Below are 23,099 nucleotides of genomic sequence, written 5' to 3'. Positions count from 1 at the left end.
CTGAATCTCAGATTCTAGCTTTCATTTTCTGTGTCTACTTACAAAAACTAGTGTGCTTTTACCTGTATTTACAACCCAGGAAGTAAAAGCAAAGGGAAGCAGTATGCAGGAAGCTGGATATATAGGAGAGCAGAACAACTGTACCTTTTTCCACAAAATTAATATATAGAACAATGTTTTGGTCACAGTCTTCCAGTGTTACTTCCTTTCCATTAAGGGCACTAAAGGCTTTCTTGGCTTCTTCTGTTGTTTTGTATTTCACAAATGAGTATGGTTTATTTGGTGGCATTAAGAGTGTTTCCATTGCTCCATATTCTTCTAGTATTCTGAGCAATTGCTGTCTACTCATCCCATTACCAAGACCAGCATTGGCAATAACCAGGCTCTAATTAAAAAAGAATTAAAAAACAAAACGAAAAGAATTAGTGACTATTGTCAGTTCATTTGAAACTAAGATTTTACCAAGAGAACAGCACTATAAAAAAAATTAAACCCATGAGCACTCTTTTATGTATTCTGCACAAGATATTTACATTTCCATGAGCTTGTTATACAAGGCTATTGCAACCTTTGCTTGCCCAGCACACAGTGTGGCTGAAAGCCTTGCAACCTCTCTCAGAAACCTCCTCAGTTAATGCCCGCTTCGAAGTGGCATGTGTGTGACAAGTGTACTGCAAGCAAACAGTGGCACTGGCACACATAATTTTGGTGGTTTCTGGAACAGCTGGGAAAAGTGTTCAATCAATTCAAACAACAGCATTTCACTTCTCTAAAAAAACAGAAAATGAGGTTTAGAACCAAAGAGGAGGGTCATTAAAAAAAAATTATACACTGAGCACTGCTGTGATTATGCCTATTGTGAAGGCTCTGTTAACATCTGTTCTAAACTCTGCACCAGGCTGTCTGCCAAAGATCATATTTTTCAAGATTTACTTCATCATTAAGTACTGCTATTTTCTGGAATGTTATTGATGGAGAGACTCGTGTGTGTGAAGGACATGCAGAGGTTCAAACCACTCCTTTCACTTAATATACAAAGACCCCACTACACAACTGCTGCAGCACATGCAGCAACTGATGATGTTAATTCAGAGATAGTCAGACTCTTGCATGAAGCCTGAAAGTATTTTCTATATTCCTGACACAAGTTTTCCACTAGCACTATGATTTTGTTTCACATATCATTTATTCAAATGTTCTGTCACCAAAAGGACTTTGCTGGACCCCAAAATTATTCTTTGGATAGATTAGATGGATAATTTGGTACCTGGGACAGTTTCAAGGGGAAAAAGTCCCAAATGACAGATCCATTTCCATGCAACACTAGAAAGACACAGTCTTTGTTCTAAATAGTTTACAATACAAACAAGTTTGCTGAGTCATTAACATCTGTCCATGTGGTTTGAAATCTGAGCAAAAATTAAACCTAATTTTATTACAAAAATGTATAAAGATCTAACTGATGTTTCCATATTTGAATTGGAAGAATTTTCAGGATCAGGATGAACAAGCATAGGGTAAATATTACTGCTCTACAGTGTTTCAAGCCATTTGTATTTCCTCATAAATGAGAGAGTGAAATTAGAAACTCTGACCTCCCTTTCTGTCTGCAAGTTCCTGTCACTTTTTGCTACATCAGTATCTGTGAGGTCATTCTCTGATGTGCTGTAACTCTACTGGGGCAGAACACTACAGATCAAAAATCCAAGTAGCTTTCTGCTAGGTCCCTGTTCTGCAAGGAAAGAGAAAGCTGTCCCCATTGAAACAGCTGCAAGTCAGCCAACCAGCTCAATTCCCAGAGAATCACAGCCTTAATAAAAACAAGATGGAAAAGATTTCCAAGATAGACATGTTTTTAATGGTGAGCTCCAATGAGACAAATTACACTTGCCAGAGAACCATGGAAGATATAAAGGTACAAAAGTTAAAAGCCTGAGGAAAAAAAAAGAAACCACAGAGAAAGAGAATAAAAGTTTATCTATTTCAGTAGCATTTCCAATGCTTCCCCCTCCTCCTCAACCCAAGTAACTGTTTCAGGTAAAAAAAAAACCTTCTCCAAAGGCCAAAGTCTCTCCATAGACCCTGAACTGCTGAAATACAGTTCTGCTTCGAAATCAAAGAAGAACAGAAAATCCTCAATCTCAGGAAGTCCATTTTTAAAAACTGCATTTTACACAAGACACATGAGAGAAGAGAACACAGATAAGCAGCATTTTAACACTACCATCAAAATCACAACTACCTGTGTCGCATGTGAGACACACTTTATGCCCTCATGTCTCATCAACGTATGCTGAGCTCTGACCTGCTTCCTCAATACCTTCTTCTTCATTTTTTGGACTTTCAAATGATCTTCACTGGTTTTAGCTTCCATACTGGTGTTCTGGAAAACAGAAATAACAACACAGTAAGTGTCCTGCTTGAAAAGGATCTCTCCCAAAAATAAGGCTTTAAAAGATTGCTATGATGCTTGATTTCATTTTCCCATTTTTCTCTTCCTCTTCACTCTTTTATTCACATTCACAGTATCACTAGATCCATTTGTGGGTTTTAACCTGTCTGCCCCTCCTGTTTTCATACACTAATTTCAGCTAATTTCCTTCTCTCTGCAGTCTCTCCAGAGCAGAACATGAGAAAAAAAATAACGTGTAGAACTGCCATGAGATTCGTATTGTCTCAGCTTCTCATGCCTCACCAAATGCTTCAGCTGGAGATGAAATGTCTGGCTCCTTTTACCTAATTGCAACCAAGCATGACATTTGGCCAAACTTGCCTTCCTTGAGAGTAGAAAAATGTGTGCAATACTTACATGTGCTAGAGCAAGCAACTAGGATATTCCACACATCATTTACCACACCCCCCAAACTTAATGAAAATCACACTCCTGTTGTGTGAGGGAACAGAAAAACTGTGTACATACATATATATAAATATATATTTATTAGCTACTGAATTTCATGGCAACACAGAATTTACCAACCAGTGAGTACTTAAAGGTCAATGGCATTCTTCAGGTTTTGCTCCATCTTTTGCCACTTTTGGTCTAACACTACATTGAAATCATACAGTACCTTCCCACATTTCCTTGAGCCTACATTCTTTTCCTTTCTTTTTTCTACTTCGCTCAAATCCAAGAGAGGAGTCTGGATCTCATGTAAGATCATGACAAAGCTCCCAGCCATTGATGCAGTTTGACTTTGACTTTATCTGTCCCTATAACACAACCCCTTACCTGTATTTTAGAGGTATCTTCTCTTCTTTGCCAAAAATCCTCCTAACAGTATAGCTGGACAGTCCAACTGCAGCTGTCTGTCCTATTCCATTCTTTTATCATCGTGACCTGGCAACAATCCTTCCATCTTCTCTTCCTGTCAAAAAATGGTTTTGTTTCAGTTATTTTTAAGGAAAAAAAAAACAAAACAAAACTAGGGCAATCACCCCTATATGTAATTATTTAACTCTGTCAACTGCCCCAACAGTCACTCATCCACTTGCATGCCTTCTGGCTTGCATGACTGCAGAGCTGCTTCCCAATACTTAAACTGCAGACACAACCATGACAATATGACAATGTACTACAAAAAAGCGTAAAGGTAAAAAAACCCCTCATATTAGTATTTGCTGCAACTTTGTGTTGAATGACTTTGCAAAAATTTTGGTCTAAACAAGCACTGATATGCTAATAAAACTGATATAAAATATTGACAGTAGATCCAAACAGTTCAAAGTAAGATTCTTCACCGAATCAACAGTCTTAAATACACAGAGCAATGGTCCTCTTAACCTTCATTAGTTAAATAATGGTCAAAAAATCTCAAACTTGCTTAAACCAAAAAAGAAAGCACAGTGAGACACACACACACACACACACACAAAAAACAACAACAAAAAAAAAACAACAAACAAACAAAAAAAAAAAAACACCAACCACAAAAAACCCAAAAACCACTAAAATCCCACATCCGAAAGCATAAGATAATTAGAAGCCAAGGTAACCGAGAGGGGAAAAATAAAAGTCACAAGAAAAGAGGCAGAAAAAGTTTTTATTAAGTTATCCTAAGTGCATCTAGTGGGTTACCCTTACCAAGATTCAGCTGACTAGCAGGCTCCTTCAACAAGCCTACTATGACCAATGTATGCAATTATAAGATTTCATAGAATCACAAAATTATTTAGGTTGCAAAAGACCTGTAAGGTTGAGTTCAACTGTTAATCCTGAACTGCCAAGTCTACCACAAAAGCCTATGTCCCTAAGCATCACCATCTACACAATTGGCTCCAAAAGGCTTGTCCTGTCCCACCTTACTTGCCACACACACGTGAACAAAAGCCCACATCTTTACAGCCTACACATGAGCAGGTTCCTCTGCAGAGGGTGTCAGGCAGTCCCAAACTACTCCACAGGAAAGTGACACATCTTTGGCTTGGTGAGTTTACAGAAAAAGAGCAAAACTACAGGACAGCATAATACTTTTGAGCGACGCAAATTGGATTTGGATGGAAAAGCGTGGAGGCTATGCACATCACCCATACCAGTCAGACCACTGAGGTGTGACTCAGCTGTCTAAATAGCACCTAACACTGTCAGAGATGACCTAGCCCACAACACTCAACCTTTCACCTGCTGCTCAAGAAGCTGAAGACTTTCTTGGTGTGCTGTGTCATGCTTGCCAGCATCACTCTGGTGCCTCCAGCTTCTGAAGACATCTTAAACAGTAATACCTGCATAGCTGAGACAAAATATTCCCTTGGTCTCTGTCTGAACTGGGTCTAAATTCTATGTCTTGTCTGTTGCATCATTACCAGTGGCTCAATTTGGCAGGCAAGTCTGCCCTGATTTCTGAAAAAGGACACACTCAACTGTATAGAAGTAGGAAATTTCATTTGCTAGGATCTCACACCTCCTTTAGAAAGGCCAATACAACTACAGAAGAAAAAGGATTAATCCACTGTTGAATTCGTTACTCTTACCACCTAGTTTTTACAAGTATTTTTAAAAAGTAGCTCCTGAAAATATACACTGAAAACGGTTTCCCCTTGCAATACGAGCTAAGGTTACACGCACTTTACAAAACTGGCCTGAAGCTACTACAGCGGTTAATGTAAAGCTTTAATGCAATGCACGAAGCTTGTTTGCTGTAGGAGCCGCCTCTGAGAACTGAAATACCAGGCAGGCGGGCAGAGCAGAGGGGCGGCTGTCGGCAGAGGGAGCGCCACGATCAGGGATAAGCCGCGATCTCTGTTACTCACTTTTGGCTTGGTTTTGTACGGCAGACAGGCCACAAAAAAAGTATAAGGACACAGTATTCACATAAACATCCGGGAGGGAAAAAAATACATTCAGGAGGCCCTACGGTGAGATTTAAGAGCTCCAGCACTTGCAAAACGCGCCTGAAAGCGCCAGCATATCCAGGCAGCGGCATGTCCCCGCGGCTGCCCCATCCCACCTCTGCGAGGGACAGCCGGCACCAAACCTCCCACCGACACCCCGCAAACCCCCAGGCTCCGGGCACTTGCTGCAAACAGGAATATCAAGAATTCCTGATAACAGGAATAACCACAGGAGCGCGTCTTAGAATCACGGAATGTTAAGGGTTTGAATAAACCTTAAAGATCAGCCAGTCCCAACCCCGTGCCATAGGCAGGGGTGCATCCTCCTAGACCAGGTTACTCAAAGCTTTGAACACTGCCAGGAGTGGGGCACCCACAGCCTCCCTGGGTAACTTGTTCCAGGGCCTCACCACCCTCACAGCAGTGTCCCTTCTCCTCTGCCCTGAGTACACACGGGGGAGGCTATAAAAGCTGTGAGGCAGACGTAGGGACTGGCTTGGCCGTCTCCCCCTTGCACCACCTCGTCCTGACAGGAACAGAGATGGAGCCGGAGGCGCAGCCAGGCCGCCGCGGGCTCTGCTCCCCGCACAGGGCGGCACGGCGGGCACGGGAGGGAAGGAGAACCAGCGGCAGAGACCGCCTGCGTTCCCGCCGCCCCCGCGGCTCTCTGTCCCCAGGGAGAACCCGGCGAGGCCCGGGCGCTGCAGCCCCGGCCCGGCGGGCGCGTTACCTGCAGGAAGCGGCCATGTCGGGGCGGGCACTGCACGCCCCGACACCGCCCCCGCCGCGCCGTCATGGCCCCGCCCCGGCCCGCTGCCCGCGGAGCGGTGCGGCCTGCGGGGAATTTAGCGACTGCGGGCGTCTGTCGCTTTATTGCACGTCAGGGAAGCCAGGCTTTGATGTTCAGCAAAGCCATGTGCCGGGTCCTGCCTTTGGGTCACAGCAACACCAAGCAGCGCCACAGGCTGGGGGAAGAGTGGCTGGGAACGACCTGGAGGTGCTGATCAGGAGCTGAACATGATCCAGAGTGTGCCCAGGTGGCCAAGAAGGCCGATGGCATCTTGGCCTGGATCAGCCAGGTGTGGCCAGCAGGAGCAGGGCAGTGACCGTCCCCCTGTACCCAGCACTGCTGAGGCCACAGCTCCAATGCTGTGCTCAGTTCTGGGCCCCTCAGTGCAAGAGAGACATTGAGGGGCTGGAGCGTGTCCAGGGAAGGGCAACGGAGCTGGGGAAGGCTCTGGAGCACAAGTGCTGTGAGGAGCAGCTGAGGGAGCTGGGGGTGTTCAGCCTGGAGAAAAGGAGGCTCAGGGGGACCTCATCACTCTCTGCAGCTGCCCAACAGGAGGGTGCAGCCAGGTGTGGGTTGGTCTCTTCTCCCAGGTAACAAGTGGCAAGACAAGAGGACGTAGTCTTAAGCTGCAGGAGGTTCAGGTTGGATATTAGGAGACATTTCTTCATGGAAAGAATGATTAGACCTTGGAACAGACTGCCCAGGGAGGTGGTAGAGTCACTGTCTCTGGAGATGTTTAGGAAAAGACTGGTCATGGCATCAATGCCATGGCCTGTTTGACATGGTGGTGTTGGGTCAAAGGTTGGATTGATGATCTCCAAAGGTGTTTTTCAGCCTAACTGGCTCTCTGATTCTCTGGCAGCAGCCAGTTCTATGTGCCAAAATTTCCCAGTGACCAGGCCAGGGCTCTCCCATGGCACACAGCCATGTTCAGGGGAGAGGGACATCCATGCTGGATGGATCCAGGGCAGTTGATATGGCAAAGGGAAGGGGGTGAGCAGCCCCCTACAATCACCTTCCATGGACATACATTTACTGTCACTGTGCCACCTCCTGTTGCTGCTCACTCCATGCTCCCGAGCTCCACTTCCCAGCAGGTCCTCCTGGTGCCACCTTTTCTCCAAGTAGAGCCAGCTCTTTGCCATCCTCCTCTCCATCCAGTTTCCCTCTGAGTCCTCACAAGTGCAATGCTTTAGCCCCATGTGCAGTGGAAGGCCATTCCTCAGCCCCACACCTGCCTTCATTTCTTCATTGGAGCCTCCTCCAGCACAGGGGATCCAAAACCAAATGGGGGAAGCCACATCCACACTGCAAGTTAAAGACAGCTTCTGACAGGCCAGGATGAATTGAAGACAGCATCATGGCTTTTCCTAGGCTCACGCGCTCACCTGAAAAGACCGTCCCCTGGGCAAGGCACCATCACCATCAGCCAGCACTGATCATGTTACCTTTGGCACGCCATAGCACTTGGGACAGAGGAAGATAAAACCATAAGGCCACATAAGGCCATGGGAAGAACGAGCCACTGGTTGTACATAAATATTCCTCTGCACCACTCTTGACTTGGCCAGCAACCCCCCTAAGGCTGTGGAGTGAGCCCACACTAGTGAGAGGCCTACCTCACTGAAAGGAAGCATCTCCACACCTCACTGACTCCCTGTGGGGAAAGTGGTCCCTTAAATCAGAGATACAGTGTGTAAGCCTTTGCTTCATTTTTCTTCTTCATAGGCTAACCAAGCTGCATACTATGCCCCTAGACATAACCTTTCTCCCTTCTTTATCCAAAATGCTGGAATTTGGGATTGCCACCTTTTTGTTTACCTGACAAATATCCTACTTCTCACTGCATCTTATTACCTAAAGCCTAACTCTTTTTTTCTCTCCCTCTCTGTTTATTTTTCCTCCCTCAGCCTCCTGTGGGTATGTAACCTTTCTCAGCATCAATGATGTAAGGGATTCCCAGGCAGGTGGTATGTAAGGTGTGACTGATGAGCCTGCAAACCTGTAGATTGAAGCCAGCTCCTCAAGTTTTTCCCAGATGCACATGCTGGAGGAATTTACCCATGGCTGTGCTTACCCAGAAGAAAATAACAAAAAATGCAACCACCTAAGAAACAACAACAAAAAAATCCTTTCTCTCTCCCTTGGAATGTATACCATGCCCTATGCCAAGGACACAGTTGTTCCATGTACAGAAGGTACAAGGGCACTAAGTGTGTGAGGCTGACAGGGCATATCTACCAGCCTGTAATATTTGGGAGGTAGGAATTACTTGGTCAGAAGGGTGGTTCCACTTCTTTTCCTCCACCAGAGTCACCCTCTGTCCTCGACCCACACAGTGGATAGCAAAGTGTTGTGATAGCACAGATCTTCTGCCTAAGTTTTCTTATATGTAAAGTATGAATATTTGCTACCTACCTAGTAAGAGTACAGCATAGACCTTTTTAATCTTTGTGAACACTAAGTCTTAGCATCATCTGCTCTTCTTGTGAGCCAGAATGAATGGAGAAAGAACAACCAGGCTGCATCAACAGCTGCTGTCTCTATTAAAATATTCTCTAAGGCTCTCAGCCCTGGAAACCACCCAACCCTGAAAGCTGCTGAAAGGATGATGCTAATGATACCAGTTTGTAATTCATTACCAATTTGTTCTGACAAGTGGAAAATACCTGCCCAAAGGTTGTTTCTTTTAAGTGTCCACATTCCAGATTCTGTGCACTCTCCATTCTACGTGCATTTCTATGTACGTTCTCTGGAGTAGAATAAACTCACTGTGAGTTTGTTTGGTTTTTTTTATTAAGTATCTCTGTATGATTAACAGTGGTCAAGAAATTTTCCTGCATATAGCAATAACAATTCCTCTGATAATGCATCAAGATTTTTCTATTATAAACAACATATTCACATAGGAAATTTCCACCATTTAAAAGGAAAACAGTTAAAGGCTGATTAGGGGTTTAATACAAGCATATTTAAAACCAGAACTGTTATGTCCTTCATGATTTAAGCCCAGAAGCACTGTGCATTCTCCTCCCATGCTAGATAAGATGCATACAGGCTCCTCCTACAGATACCACAGTGCTTATTGACAAGTAAAAATACATCTCCATTAACAACATTATCACTGATTAACCCACAAAAGAGTTCACAGAAATGGGGATTCTAATACATTTACCTTTGATGTTAATATAATCTCTGACTTAAAGTGTGTTAGCAGAAAGCTCACTACTTCTTTTAAAAAATCCGGTTTTTATTATTTTAATATTTTGGTTTATATGTCAGCAAATATTCTAGTTTGATAATAATTTTTTATAGTTTTCTTAAGAAAAAATAAGTTTTATATCATAAAATCTTGGCTCTGCTCTATTTTTTTAAATTGATAATGAGGAAAGATGTTTTCTAAAGCAGAATATCATGCTCCCATTTAGTTATAGATGAAAAATAAAATCCTACTGACTTTTCTCAGGAAGAAATTACACTATTTGCTATGCTATTAGCTATTTTATCTTGGCCACATTCCCAGGGAGAATCAAGGCATTTGTCAGTCCCTGGCAATCAACTTCATAGGATAACAAGTAAACACTTTTATTTCCTTCAACAAACAAGAGGTTACTGGTCCGTAGGTGGAAAGATAATCTTACTCCCTTTTATAGCAAAGCAAGCCAAACCGTGCTGTAGCCTAATGTGATCACACTGGATTTCCATTAATTTCAAACCCAATTAAAAGGGAATTGCAAGAAGATAGGATTTGCTATATCAAATCTCTTGGTATAAGAAACTGCAGTTTAAGAATCATGACAAATAGGATATATTTCAGGATAGCAGTTTGTTACAGAAATAAGAAGAAACCTCTTAGCACAAAATCCAGCTCAAAATCACCCGTGACTACTCCTGTAGAGAAGTACTGTAATAAAGGATGAGACACAAGATAAATTGTTTTAGGATAGCATTCATGTCATAATTCAGCACTTGGACAAATATGTGTTGACCTAAATTCAAAATGTGCAACTGCTGCTGCTTGAGATAATAAAACTCTCCATAACAAACCTCTGCAATGCCAAGGGCTTATATTTTTCAGGACAAAGGCAAGGCTGGCTCTGTGCTGCATGTCATTTTTATTCTGTGTTTGTGCTGTTCAATGCCAGATTTTCTATTTCTTTCTAAAAAAGAAAAACAGTCAGAAAAAAAACAACTTTTAGAAGTTTGTTAGCAAATGCATAAGACTGAAAGAGACATGAGAAGTCTGGGTCCTGTTAAAATCAGTGGGATTTTCAAATGCTAGTGATCAAAATGCTTGTATTCTCAAGAGACTTAAAATGTCAAGTAGTATCAGTATGCCTTCTGGTTTCTAAGCTTTAGCCTACATTCTGTTAATATCTCCAAACTTTCTCAAGCTTTTTTCCACAAATGTAAGATTTTAGAGTACTTCTGCTTTCTTTTAATAAAAAAGCTGCACTTTTCCTGAAATTTCAAGATTCTGTGTACAGAAGCTTCAAGAAATACACTAAGTAGCATAAATCTCACAGTGAAACTGTAATATTTGGCAACACTGCATTTCTGGCACGAATACTTGATTATTGGCAGGTTCACTTCCACTGTTACCAGGTGTGATCCTCCTGTGGAGCAAGCTTCTTTAGCACCATGACATAGCTTTTTCTGAGCAGGGAGATTCCAGTTCTCCACTGGGATACTTACAGACCTTGCCATCTACAGAACCAAACCTGTCAGTGAATGTTTAGGATTGGACAGGGGTTAGCTAAACTGAGCACTTCTGCTATGCCATGGGATTGAACTAATGAAGTTCAAGGCTGTTTATTAGAGGCAGGGAGGAACAGCTTTAGCTTCTGTTGTCAAACACTGCAAAAGAATGCCTACACTGCTGGGTGATCATTAATATTGCACTTGAACTGGGAGCACAATCTGTAAGCCCCAACAAACAGAAAATCTTTGATCCTTTTCTGGTGAGTCTTCAGAAAATTCCTGTGAACTTTCAGGCATAAGACCGAAATTACTGTAATTATGATGTGCCTGCTACAAGTCTGAAGATATTTCATTATACATACTGCCAGTGCAAAGAATCAGCTCTTGAGAGGTTCCTGCAACATGTGGACACAGAGGTAAAAAAACAGATGATTTCTTGATTTCATTAAGGAAGACTTCAAGAGATGTAAATTCCCTAGATACAAGTACTGGAAAGCATAATATCCATGAAGTTATCTCAAAAATTCCCAGTGAAGCTCCTGCCAGATTTTTCTGCTCAAATAAAACCTCTCAGTGAATGGTCCTCAGCCTTCAAAGCCACATGTACCAATACTAAGCAAACCATACATTGCATGGAATTGCTTTGTCCTCAGTTTTAACTTCCTCTTGGCATAAACAATCTTGGTGTCTTAGGGCTTTAAATCTTTCCAATGCCATACAAGCTTTAAAGAAAAGATGATAATTCTCTGCTGAACAGGATTGTTGCTTTCACTGCTGCTATGACTCTTTCTCTGTAGTTCAGGCAAAGTTTAGGTGAGATCATTTGCCAGTCTAGTACACTTTCTGGGGTGTCAGAAAAGAAATATGGCGTACTGAAAGAACCCTACAAAATATTGATTTCCCTCTAAATCATTAAACCCATCAACACACGGTGTAGTTTAGCTTTGTTAGAAAGAGTCTCATAAAATATTTGTTTTCTCTGACATGGATACTGAAAATTGTCATCCCTTCAAAGTCTGCATGCACTTTACATTCTCTTCTGGTTCTTTTTGCCTGTTTTACATTTAACAAATAGGAAATATAATTTTTTTAAATGCTGTTTGAACTATATTATACTCTTCTGGCCATACAGTCAAAATCTTACAGTAGCCTGGGAAAACTCAGTTCTGTCACAAACAATTAGGATTTGGTAGGCATTCAAGAAGCAATGCGACCTTGCACAGGGATCCTCCCTGATATCTACACTAGGCAGGCAGTCTGCTCTCCTGCATATCCTTGGAAAACATCGTTTCTCACAGTTATAACTTCAGGGCATAAATGTATCATAAGGACAATCATGGAATAACAGGCTCTGATTCTGTCTACTTGAGCACTCAATACATTTTTCAGGATGCAGTGCCTGCAGTTTGGACACAATCTCTGGAGTAAATTTTTAAAGACACAGTACTGTTTACATAAGAGAACTAAATGTTACATTTCCATCATAAGTGAGATCCTTGGTGCCCCCACTGCTTGGAGAGAATATTGCAATGTGTTCCTTGGACTGGGACTCCATTCTTTCATCTCCTTTCAGGCATCATGTCAGGAGAGCTCATTAGCTGTTGCTTGTGCAACATATTTACTTTCTTTATAAGAATAATAGCTGTTCAACCACAAGTCAAAATTTTCTAAACTAAAACATGGTCAGATGCTTGGGTCACCCCATTTGCTGCTCTGGTAATCAGTTTTCATTACTTCTCTGGATCTATGTGCACACAACATATCTGGAAAACAGGAATTGTAAGCTTTTAAGCTGAATAAGCAAAAGAAGAAAATAAAAGAAGATGGATCCAAACTTTGTGATTTTTCGTTTATAAACACCACTTGTCTGCAAGTCAGTTTGCTGATCTGTATGACATTTACATAAATATTTACCCAGATCACCAGGGGTTGTGAATCCTCATGAATCATTGTTGGTGAAACACTTCATAATCTTTTCATGAAGTGTAACACATGCATTCAGATTATGGATCTAATTAATGGCAGAAGATGAATGAAAAGAATAGATAGAAAAAAAATACACATCACCTTTTTTTTTCCTTGTTAGAAATTGATTTAAATTTTTTTGCTTATAAATGCAAATCTTTCTTTTTCACACAGATATAATATGGTTGGTACACATATTGGTGATGATTAGGACACAGTTTCAGCATATTCAAGTTTGTTCAATTTTATTAAGAGAAAAAAGCAAGTATTGCTAGTCTATAGTATTTGAAACTCATGTCTATATCACTATATTTTATTCTTTCTATGTAGAAATATACACCAGAATTATTTAAATTACAATATTATCACATTAAATACTCTTAATTTATATGTAGACAAAGTCTTTTCTGGCAAAATTCTTTGCTTCAAGAAATGGGTAAACTAAATGAGCATACTGGCTGCTTCACTTAGCTGTCATCTCTCTAAAGGCTCTATGAGTAAGCCTGACACACTTCATCTCTCATGTTACCATCATCTACAGGCTTCTGTTAGTGTCTCCCATGTTAAACTTTATGGCATTTTCAGTCAAAGGAATACAAGTGAGGCAAAGTGTGGGACTGAAAATGAATAAAACATCTAGAAGATTGGTTTAAAAAATTATCCTGAAGCTTGTGTGCACACAGCCCTAGTTGCTAAAATATCAGTGGGCAAGAACCATATAATTCACCATCACAGGACATGCTTGTCCTAAACCAGGCACGAAGAATTACCAGCTGACAAGAATCCCTTCAAAAGGGGCAATTGAGGAAATTTGAGAACAGCCTAAGAAGCTTGTCATTTATGCAGAGTAGCCTATCTCATGCTGAGTGAAAACTGCAGGGATTGATAATCTGAACTACAGATTTTGGAAACTGAGGTAAGAAAGTTCCTTATGTAAATAAGGAGGGTTTTCCTATTCATTCCTTCTTCTTTCTTCCTACATCTTTTGGTATTATTCCAGCAGTACTAGGATTGTTTGGTAAAATACCTTCTTTCTCTTGTTGATTTTAAGTCAAAGAATACAAGCGTAGCTAAAGTATTTCTGCCACCTCTATATTGTCACAAAATGAAAAATGCTACATGTTAAAAAGGAAACACAATAATACTATAAAACCATTGACTAAAATATAACTTCTTATGGTGCATTAATAATGCTTGGGTGGCACATTGAGAAAAGTGCTGGGTGGTGTTAGTTAGGTTCTTCACAAGGACACAGCACATATCCTTGTTATCAACTTTTTCTTTATCAGTAATTTCTGTAACAGCAAGAGTGTCTATCCAAAATAATAAGGGACTTGAGCTTTTGATTTTTCACCAATATCTGAGCGAGGTATGTTGCTATCTGTTTTTTTCTGCTGCTTCTGTCACCTTCTTTCCAATGCTAAATTAATCATGCAGGTGACCTTGCTGGTTTTATTAAGCACAGCAGGCTGTATGAGCTATTGCTGGAAAAGCGTGACATTGCTCAACTAGTGGGGTCCTACATCTATATTTTTCTAATATGGTTTCACTGCCACTTCTAAGTACAGGTTATATTTCTGCTGTCATTCACAGTTTCTTTCATTTGCCATCAGTTAAAATTAATTATGCTGTTAAAAGGATAGTACAGCATAACTGCTTATAAACAGAAGAACTTTTTATAATATGCTGGTTTGCCTCGACTTTCCATTAAACAACAATGCTGAACACAGGAGTCATAGTAACCTGAGCAGCTTCCATACCAACATATTGAGTGAATGAGTACATCAAACTGAAATTTGACAACGAGGGTCTCAAAAAAATCCAGGCAAGTCTGAAATGGCACTGCATGACTACAGTACAGCCATGTACCACTGCATGATTCCAGAGAATGGGCAGGAGGCCATCTGGAAACTCCAAACATGTTGATCTCCTAAATTTGCCACAACAGTAAGGGAACAAGTCAATAAGGCTTTCTATCTCACATTTTGAATTCTTTAATATTTGTGAACAAGAGCATGTCATCTGGGAAAGTAAGGCCTCTTCTGTAGCAAGGATCTGGCTTTTTAAGTTCATGATTCATCTTGCATAATGTGAATTAATTGTCTTACAAATCTCTCTCTAGATTTATTTTGGGAAGCATAACCAAACTCTGCTCCTGAAGCCCCTGAAAGTTCCCCCAATTTAGAGTTTATTCTGTTCAGACATCTACAGACCTGCACTGGATCCGCTGGCCTAGTGCAAGAGAAGTTTCTGACAGGCACAGGATCTAAGAGCAAAGATCTGATGTGTTGGGGGTGGACATTGTTGTGATACAGTAACTAGAAACACTGCCCTAATGCAGTGTTACAGGAGAAAATAACTACTTTTCTAGTTGCATTGATTCATGGAATTAAGCTTGAAAGATTATTTCAGTGTGCAAAGCATGATGCAAGTAAGAGATGAGGTGGCAAAGCTGTAGCCTGATACCGACTATTGAGTTGTTCCATTGAGCATTGGACCTCATTTGCTGATGGACCACACCGCTGAGGTGGAGGCTGCTGGGACCTCCTCCCTCCCTGCCACTCCATCAGCCCTGCAGAACACAGCACCTGCCAGCCAGGTGCACCAGGCATGCTGATGGCAGGTGGAAGACAGACAACATAGCTCTAGCCAGGAGGAGAATTAAATACCAGTCTGCTTTGCCTTAAGACATGAACAGTGTTTCCTAGTCATTAAATGTTTAACACAACAGCCCAAGTGTTTTCACCATCCTTCTTGAATGTGACAGTTGATTATGGGATCAAAATAACTGAAAAGGGAGATTCAGAAGAAATTAAACCATGTCCCTGAAACAGGCATGCTGAAAGCTATTTTCAAATTAGGCATAGAGAACACTTAGAAAAATAGGTTAATTAGCATTTTCAAAGGACTTCTGAAACATGAAACTTTTGGCTAATGTTGGGATGCCAATGTGGCCTGACAGGCTGCTTACAGCTTCAAAGGAACATCTGGACAGATGCACGCAGCAGTAAGGATGAATGAAACACAGAGTACTTGCCTACTAGCAGTAGATACTGCACTGGGCAACTTTAAATGATTCTGTGGATGCTGCAGACAACAGTTGTTATTCTCCTAGAGGGGAGAGCTATAAAAATAGGATGACATGCCTATGATCCCAATTAGCTGACTTGAAACTTTGAAAATCAAAAGCCTTCAGGATATACTGCTGGGGGAGAAAGGACACTGCTTGACAGGTCAGTGGGCTGGGATATGGAGGAAGGATACTGGCTCGCTGAGTACTACCCCAGCTAGCCGGGACCTTAACCCCGAGGAGATGTTCCCCGCTTTCCCGTAGGACCTTAACCGTACCACTGTGGCTGAGCTCCCCTGAGCGCAGACAGGTATCGCCTTTCCTTGGCAAGCGCGGGGAGGACGAGGCGGGGGGAAGGTCTCGAAGTGCAGGGATGACAGGCGCGCCCTGCGCTGGGGGCCGGGGACGGACGGCGGGCGGCATCGGGGAGCTCCGGTCGCTCCCCGGCCCCTTCCCCTCCCTGCGGGGCGGGCTCGGGCCCCGCCGCAGCCTCCCCCCGCGCTCGCCGGTAGGCGGCACCGCCGCCCGCCTTCCTCCGCCTCCTCCTCCTCCTCACCTTCGCCGGGCGCCGCGCCGGGTGACCCAGATCGCGGCGGCGGCGGCAGCTCCGTGTCCCTCCCGGCTGGGAAGGACGGCTCGGGACGGCGGCTGCGCTGCGCCGCGGGCATGGAGCGGCGCGGAGCGGTGAGTGCGCGGCGGCGGCGGGCCCCGGCGGCGGCCCCGCGGGTCGCTTAGCGACGGGAGGCGGCTCCGGGCATCGCATCGCAGCTCCCTGCACCGCTTCCCTCCCCTGTTCACCGCCCGGCGGTGGGAGAGAAGTTTTGCCCCTCTGAATGCGGGACGCTTTATGGAAAGACCTTGCGGCGTAAGGAAATTTGGAGGCGCTGAGTGGTTTGCACATTTAGGGTATTCGTAGTTGATTTTTAAAATTAATTTATTTTTTTTTCTAGCGGCCCCATCCTTTATAACTGTACGGGAGGAGGCCGGCACTGGGCGGCCGCCAGGCGCACGGCTCTGCGGCTCCGCAGTGGGCTGCGCGCCCTGCCCCGCAGCCCGCCCTGCGCGGCGCCGCTGGCCTGGCTTGCCCCTCCGCACCTGCCCCGGGCTCTGTGCACCTCAGTTACACCAGCGTGTGCACATGACAATGATGACTTCTTTTTTCCATGGCACTCTCTTCTTCCCCGCCTCCCCTTCATCCCCCCACATGGTCATTGTGTATTGAAGTTACACTTGCTCCGAGTTTATTCCAGGATTGATGGCTTTGATGTTTCCCTTTGTCCTCACCGTTTCTGCTTTTCTTATAATTTCCTTTAAAATGGCTAAAAGAGGATAGGGAAAGTGTATGTCAGAATGGGGGCGGTGGGGGAGAGGGAAGAACAACACCTTTGTCCCAATTCAGTCAACTCAACAGTCAGATCACAACAAGCTGGTTTTTTGTGACAAAGGCATTTGAAACAAAGAAGCCATTTTAGAAATGGAAAGAAATTTATTTTGTGGCTTGCATGCTTTAGTCAATCCAGGTTTTCATTCTTTTCTCTTTTGTTCCCCCCTGCCCCCTCCTCCACTCCCCGTTATTCTAATTTATCCTAAAATGAAATAGAATAGAAAAAATAGCATCTCTAAAATCCTGCATCATTCCTGTGCTCTTCAATAGGCTTGCTGATTGCCTTCTGTTCCAAACGTTTCATTGCACATTTTTAAGGAATGTTATTTTGTACTCGTAGATCGATGAATAGTTGAATCAGTTGAGTGTGATAAGAACATCTCATCTCCCCGGGAACAGAACAGCAAAAGCCTCATTATGTGTAGTAATTTGGTAGGTGTTGCATACTTATATCTATTTAGCAAAGTGCAGGTTCAGATGAGACTTACTGATTCTTAGGAGAGCCTGCTTTTCTCTGACTGTCTTTAAATTGTGGGCCACTGTGTTGCCAAGATGAACAGGTGGAGTTACATCTAGAAATATCCTTTGACTTGTTCTGGTCTTATAATCTGCATATTATTTTAAGAAATATTTCAACTGAAACTAATGCAAAACTACATTGCTGTAGCAAATGACTTACCATCAAGGCTAATAGAAGCTTGGAGACAGGAAGCCTATGATTTTCGAGGGTGAAATCATGTGACAGCATCAGATGCTGTATGTATTACTCTAAACAGAAAATGGGCAAAAGATGATCCCAGGAAAGCAGCAAAGAATAGGAAAACCGTGCAATGGAATGCATTCGTTAACTTTCCTACTGGCTCACTGACACACAGTGAAACATGTCCTGCTAGTGTAGAAACCTGCTATGGCTGAGCACATAACCACAGTGTCTGTGAATCCTCAGCCTGCTCAAGTTTTGAGACAGGGCTTTATTAACCATGGGACAGCATCACATTAGCTCACTGACATGTGTGAACCCAAGAATTTCCTGTAATCAAACATCTTCCTGTCACTCTTGACAGGGAATTGCAGCCTCCTGAGCTAAGCTATACTTAAGTGGTAAACTTTTGGGCTATGTTGCATTAAGTGATTATTTTGTTATCTGTCATCTTCCCTGCACAAACAGACTTGCTGCAGGGAAAATGCTATTGCACAAATGCTGGCACATGTAGGGCTCCAGACTGCTGCTAGTATTTAAATAATCTTGTATTTTAAAGTTAAGCTGTGATCAGCTCTAAACCAATTTAAACAAAAATTATGTTCAGTTGTACAGTCAGGGCATTATAACTATACAGAGCCAGGCAAGCTTTATTTTTCCCTAGGGGTCACTTGAAGTGTTAGCAGAAAATTGTGAGAAGAACAAGCTTGAGTTGCCTGGAGATCAAATCTTGTTAGATTTAATGCTCTCCAGCTCATAAGACTACATTTTAATTTTTTTATGAATATCTGCTCAGTTTTCTTGATTGGAAAGCTTCTTTCATTTGACATTCCTTTTAAATCCTTTGCTTGGTAATGCAGGGCAAAGGACTGCATGAAATACACTACTGTTTGAATACAAGCTTTGGGAAGGAGGCCTGAAAAGTAAACTCTAAAGGAGAGCTTACTGGAATACTGAGAAGGAAACCAGGTGGTGAGATTCCAAACACACAAGAAAGATAAAGTAAGGAAAAATAAAATGAAAGATGAGGCTGATGTAAAGAGATGTGGAGAATGTTTGTGGTCGTGCAGGACTGTGGCTATGGTTCAGGCTTAGCATCCTCAGCATCCATCTAACATGATTCAGGCTCAGCCACCTAACTGAGCTCAAGTGCTGAGCTGTGCTGTACCGCAGGATTTACCAAGCCTGAGCTGGAGGTGGAAATTTTGCTTGTTCCTGCCAGGCAGTGTAAAGGGAAGTATGACAGCAGAAGCTGTGGGAGCAGCTTCCAAAGTCACTACTTAGTGGTATGTGGGACTGCATGAGCATTCCTTTTCAAGGCAAAGCAAGCATTTTTGTGACAAGCTGACCTGTCTGACTTTGCCTTGAGACACATCATAGGTATGTTTACTAGTGATTTGGCTTGCATCTGGCTTAAGTATCTGACATATCCTCCAAAGACCTTCTCCGGTTGCCTTGCAGTGGTTCAGGTCTCAGAGCAGTCTGGCTGCAAGAGATCTGAACTCTCCATTGAAACTACACCAGGACTTCTGCTTTGGGAGTGTTCCCACTCAGTTTCTGAGCCTTTCATGAAAGATATTGGTTTCTTTAAAGTACCTCCGAGCTGCAGTCTAGTGAGCAGTTCTCATCCACTTTAGCATAAAACCAATGAAGGGCCCCACACCAACTTCATCAGTTTCAAGTATTTCTGGCAGTTTGTTCTGGAGTGCAGTATCCTGCTCCTCTGCAAAATGTGAGCAAACACTTCTCAGCTTTTTCTTACAGCTGAGAGGCCCTTCAAGAAGATAGTTTCTAGCCCTCTCAGTAAAGTACCTGAGAGAAATTTGGCATAGTGTTTTTACTTCATCCTAATCTGTCTACAGGTCTGCAGGCTGAGCACCACAGTCTAGTTCAGACAGATACAGCCACAGACGTCAATAGGAGCCTGGGGAACAGGAGAAATATAGGAGCTACAAAGACTGGAATTGAAAACAATTGACAATATAAGCAGGTGAAATTGCAACTTGTTAGAGCAAAGTTAGGAGGTGAAGTAGCGGTCCTCAGGATTGTATCTATAGGAAAATGTGTACCTGTGAGTTCTTCCCTCTCTGGTAAGAAATTACTTCACAGGCATTTTTAGTCTAACTATAGATGTCTACATTAATGTTTCTCAAGCAAATCTCCTGGCTTTTGTTCTTCACCTTTCTTTGTGGACTAGTCTTGGAGCACCTGAGAATAAATAGGTGAAAATGTTTTGGAGCACACCAACTGCAAGCTGATATTCAGTCCCAGGGACATGGTTGGAGCTACTCCAGCATCTGTATAGGATGTTTTGTTTAAAAACAAACTGCCTTCCCCCATCCTGTGCAGTTTCAATTTCAAGTGCTTGGCAGCAGCATTTCTTTTGGTCTGTGCTCTGCACTGATGTGGCTGTAGCTTCTGTAGTAGCTATGTATTTTGTTTTTCCAGGGAAGGATACTCAGGTAAATTAAGGGACAAGACCAAACCCAAAAGAATTAGTTATACAAAGTCCTGTCTCCACAGCTCTCTGAATCATCTTTGTAACTTGGCCATGGTTAACCAATGTTTTCTGATGGTGCATAAGAAAGAAGGGCAGTTTCTGCAAAGAAGGCTTGATTAGGACTGTGTACAGCTGTCTATCGATTTCACAGACATAGGAGTTATTCCTTAATATATATACACCATCTGCCATTTATTGTATGCCTGTGCCCATGCCTGTGTCCACCAAAAGTGAATCAGTAAGTTTCCTAGGACCCCAAAACTGATACTATTATACTTGCCCAACTGAGCAAAGGCTTCTGTGGCTTGTTACAGATTGTACTAATGATAAAAAGAAGTTTCCTAATTATGTTTATTTCTTCTTTATTTTTTTAGTAGTCTTATTCATATATTTGAAAAATAGAATTAAATCTCTACCTTTCATTATCTTCCAGGATGACTTAGATGTTGAGACTTGTCCATGGCATATCAACAATTTGTTACTACACTGATAATGCTTGCACAGTCATGTGGGTGTGTAGGTGATAAAAATTGGGCCCTTTAGTACCAAGCTGTCCTGTGGTCATGGAAACTACAGTCCTCTTTTGATAGGCAGTTATAAGAGCAAGCCTCCTATTCCTTCTCCCACTCTGCTCTCACAAAGCCATATCCATATCAACATTGGCTTGGACATGTGCCATCAAGCAGGTTGTTCCTCTGAAATACTAAAATCAATGTGGAGTTTGTTAATTTTGAGCTTGCTAGGCCCTCACACTGTCAGTGTTAAAGCAGCCTGAGGAGAACAGATGGGTTGAAGGAGGAAAAAAGGAGTTTTTGCTGAACTGAGTGAGGAAGGGAAAGAAATGGTGGTGCTCCCAGAGGATGACATGGAAACAGGACATACCATAAGCAAAAATTAGGAAAAGGCCGTACAACCTACTCCCCACTCTTTCAAGCAGGACTACAACAATATCTCCAATGGTCTGAGATAGTCATGTTCTTCTTTGAACCTCGTTTGTCCTGACCAACGTGTGCTATATTGTTCATGTTACTGTCTCAAGGATAAGATCAGTTCATGCTACTGAATTATTATGGGTGTATCTGCTGCAAGGGTTCTGGAAACTTGTTTAATGTGTTTCCTTTTAGAAGTTTTCCTATCACTTTACACTTACTAGTTTAAGAGTAAGACTATGAGAAATAAAAGTATGCCCACTTTTCTAAGAAAAAAGAGACACCGAAGGAGGAAGATTTTCAGTGTTAAGTGTGTTTCAGTGTTAAGTTAAATTTTCAGTGTGTTAAGAATAAATGCTTTATGGCAATCCTGTCAATCATCCTGTCCTAATCTGTTGGCTCCACTTTGTTCCTCTTCCCCCTCAGTAATATTGCAGGAACATTGTTCAATGATCTTCATGTTTCTTCTTTCTGTTTTCTTCCCCACATGGTCTTCTCCTGTCTTTACAGTTTTCTACTATCAAATCTTTGCCATCATCCTTTTCTGTCTGAGAGTGGGCACCCAAAATAAAGTAAAGGTCTGATTGAACTAAGCAGGAAGCAGCAGACAGAAGAGCACCACAGTACCTTGCACTTCCCTTGTTACTCACTTTGTTTTCCTTCTTGATTGAGAAAATACATTTTGTGCAATTACCACATAAGAGTGGTTCCTACGCCGTGCTTGAAAGTGTGTTTCATACACCTTGCTTACAGCTGGTGGCAGTTCATTGACCTTCAAACCATTCTTTCCATTTTGACCTTTTGCAGATTTTCATCGCCTTTTCTTGTTACTTTGTCGTGTCAATGTGGTGTTTGTGTTGATTTATCCCTTATTTTTATGAATGTCTCTGTCTCCAAAATCCATCATAGCTTTCTTTCTCCACTGCTTATAGAAGCAGTGTTTGACTTTGATGCTACTTGGAGGTATCTTAAGCTACAGAAAGGTGAAGGAAGGGAGCCTTAATGTGGTCATTTTTACAGTTGTTCACAGCTCTTGTTAATAGAAATAAAAACTTGGTAAGATATTTGTGACTCTTTCAAGTTGAGCTGATATGCTGGTACATAGGTCTGTTTGGACCACAGATTGGATAGATGCCCTGGAGCAATAAACTACATATATATATATATATATATATCTATATATATATATATATCTGTATATGGTTTAGGGTTTTGTTTGTTTGTTTGTTTGTTTGGGGTTTTTTTGGTTGTGTGGGGGTTTTGTTTGTTTTGTTTTTTTTGTTTTGTTGCCATTCAAAATTTTGCCCTAAAGAAGGGCTTAAACCTGGTTCAACCACAGCATGGAGTTTGCAATACATATTAGAGAAACTTTAGAAAAATTTTCTAGTTTCTGTCATAAAACAGATGATTTCTTCCACTTCTCCTCACTTCAGAAATTGGTAAAACCAGAGCAGTCTACCCTGCACATGTCCTTCTGGGCAGCAAATGCATAACCAGAGTTTCCAACAAGGTCATGTACTTGGAGCTGTCCTGATTTCCTACCTCCTGGGATGCAGAACATCTCACTGAGCAGCAACCAGGAGATTAAATTGTAGGCCATGAAGTTTGCAAAATAACTGCAGTGGGATTTTAGATCCTCCTTTCTGGTGAATAAGTTTTTTCCTCTTTGATTGCGGTCCATCTGCAGGCTGCAGGACTGCAGGCAGCAAACAGCTGGTGCATAACATTA

At 42.3% G+C, this 23,099-nt stretch overlaps 2 protein-coding genes across 7 annotated transcripts in view; one reads left to right on the top strand and one right to left on the bottom strand.

The window, feature by feature from the left end:
• The window catches only part of ALKBH8 (alkB homolog 8, tRNA methyltransferase), a 43,658-nt gene extending 37,564 nt beyond the window's left edge, over positions 1 to 6,094 (bottom strand). Inside the window, exons 1-4 of one of the 2 annotated variants that reach the window (XM_071434154.1) lie at positions 6,062 to 6,094; positions 3,233 to 3,368; positions 2,243 to 2,383; positions 145 to 385 (exon numbers count right to left, since the gene is read on the bottom strand). In XM_071434154.1, coding sequence (XP_071290255.1) covers positions 145 to 385; positions 2,243 to 2,374 — 373 coding nt within the window. In that variant the 5' untranslated portion in view covers positions 2,375 to 2,383; positions 3,233 to 3,368; positions 6,062 to 6,094. The remainder of the gene's footprint in view (positions 1 to 144; positions 386 to 2,242; positions 2,384 to 3,232; positions 3,369 to 6,061) is intronic. The other variant, XM_071434155.1, reaches the window with a different exon arrangement.
• A 9,798-nt stretch (positions 6,095 to 15,892) lies between these two features.
• ELMOD1 (ELMO domain containing 1) overlaps positions 15,893 to 23,099 on the top strand; it is a 45,198-nt gene continuing 37,991 nt past the window's right edge. Inside the window, exons 1-2 of one of the 5 annotated variants that reach the window (XM_071434150.1) lie at positions 16,328 to 16,541; positions 17,582 to 17,673. The gene's annotated coding sequence lies outside the window, so the exon portion shown is untranslated. Of the gene's footprint in view, positions 16,021 to 16,327; positions 16,542 to 16,569; positions 16,723 to 17,581; positions 17,674 to 23,099 lie in introns of those variants that run through there. The other 4 variants (XM_071434152.1, XM_071434149.1, XM_071434153.1 and 1 more) reach the window with 4 other exon arrangements.

The sequence above is a fragment of the Agelaius tricolor genome, unplaced genomic scaffold (genome assembly GCF_023055355.1).
Source record: "Agelaius tricolor isolate 1412-34295 unplaced genomic scaffold, bAgeTri1.0.p SCAF_9, whole genome shotgun sequence".
Lineage (NCBI taxonomy): Eukaryota > Metazoa > Chordata > Aves > Passeriformes > Icteridae > Agelaius > Agelaius tricolor.
This window is presented reverse-complemented; position numbering and strand designations above follow the sequence as displayed.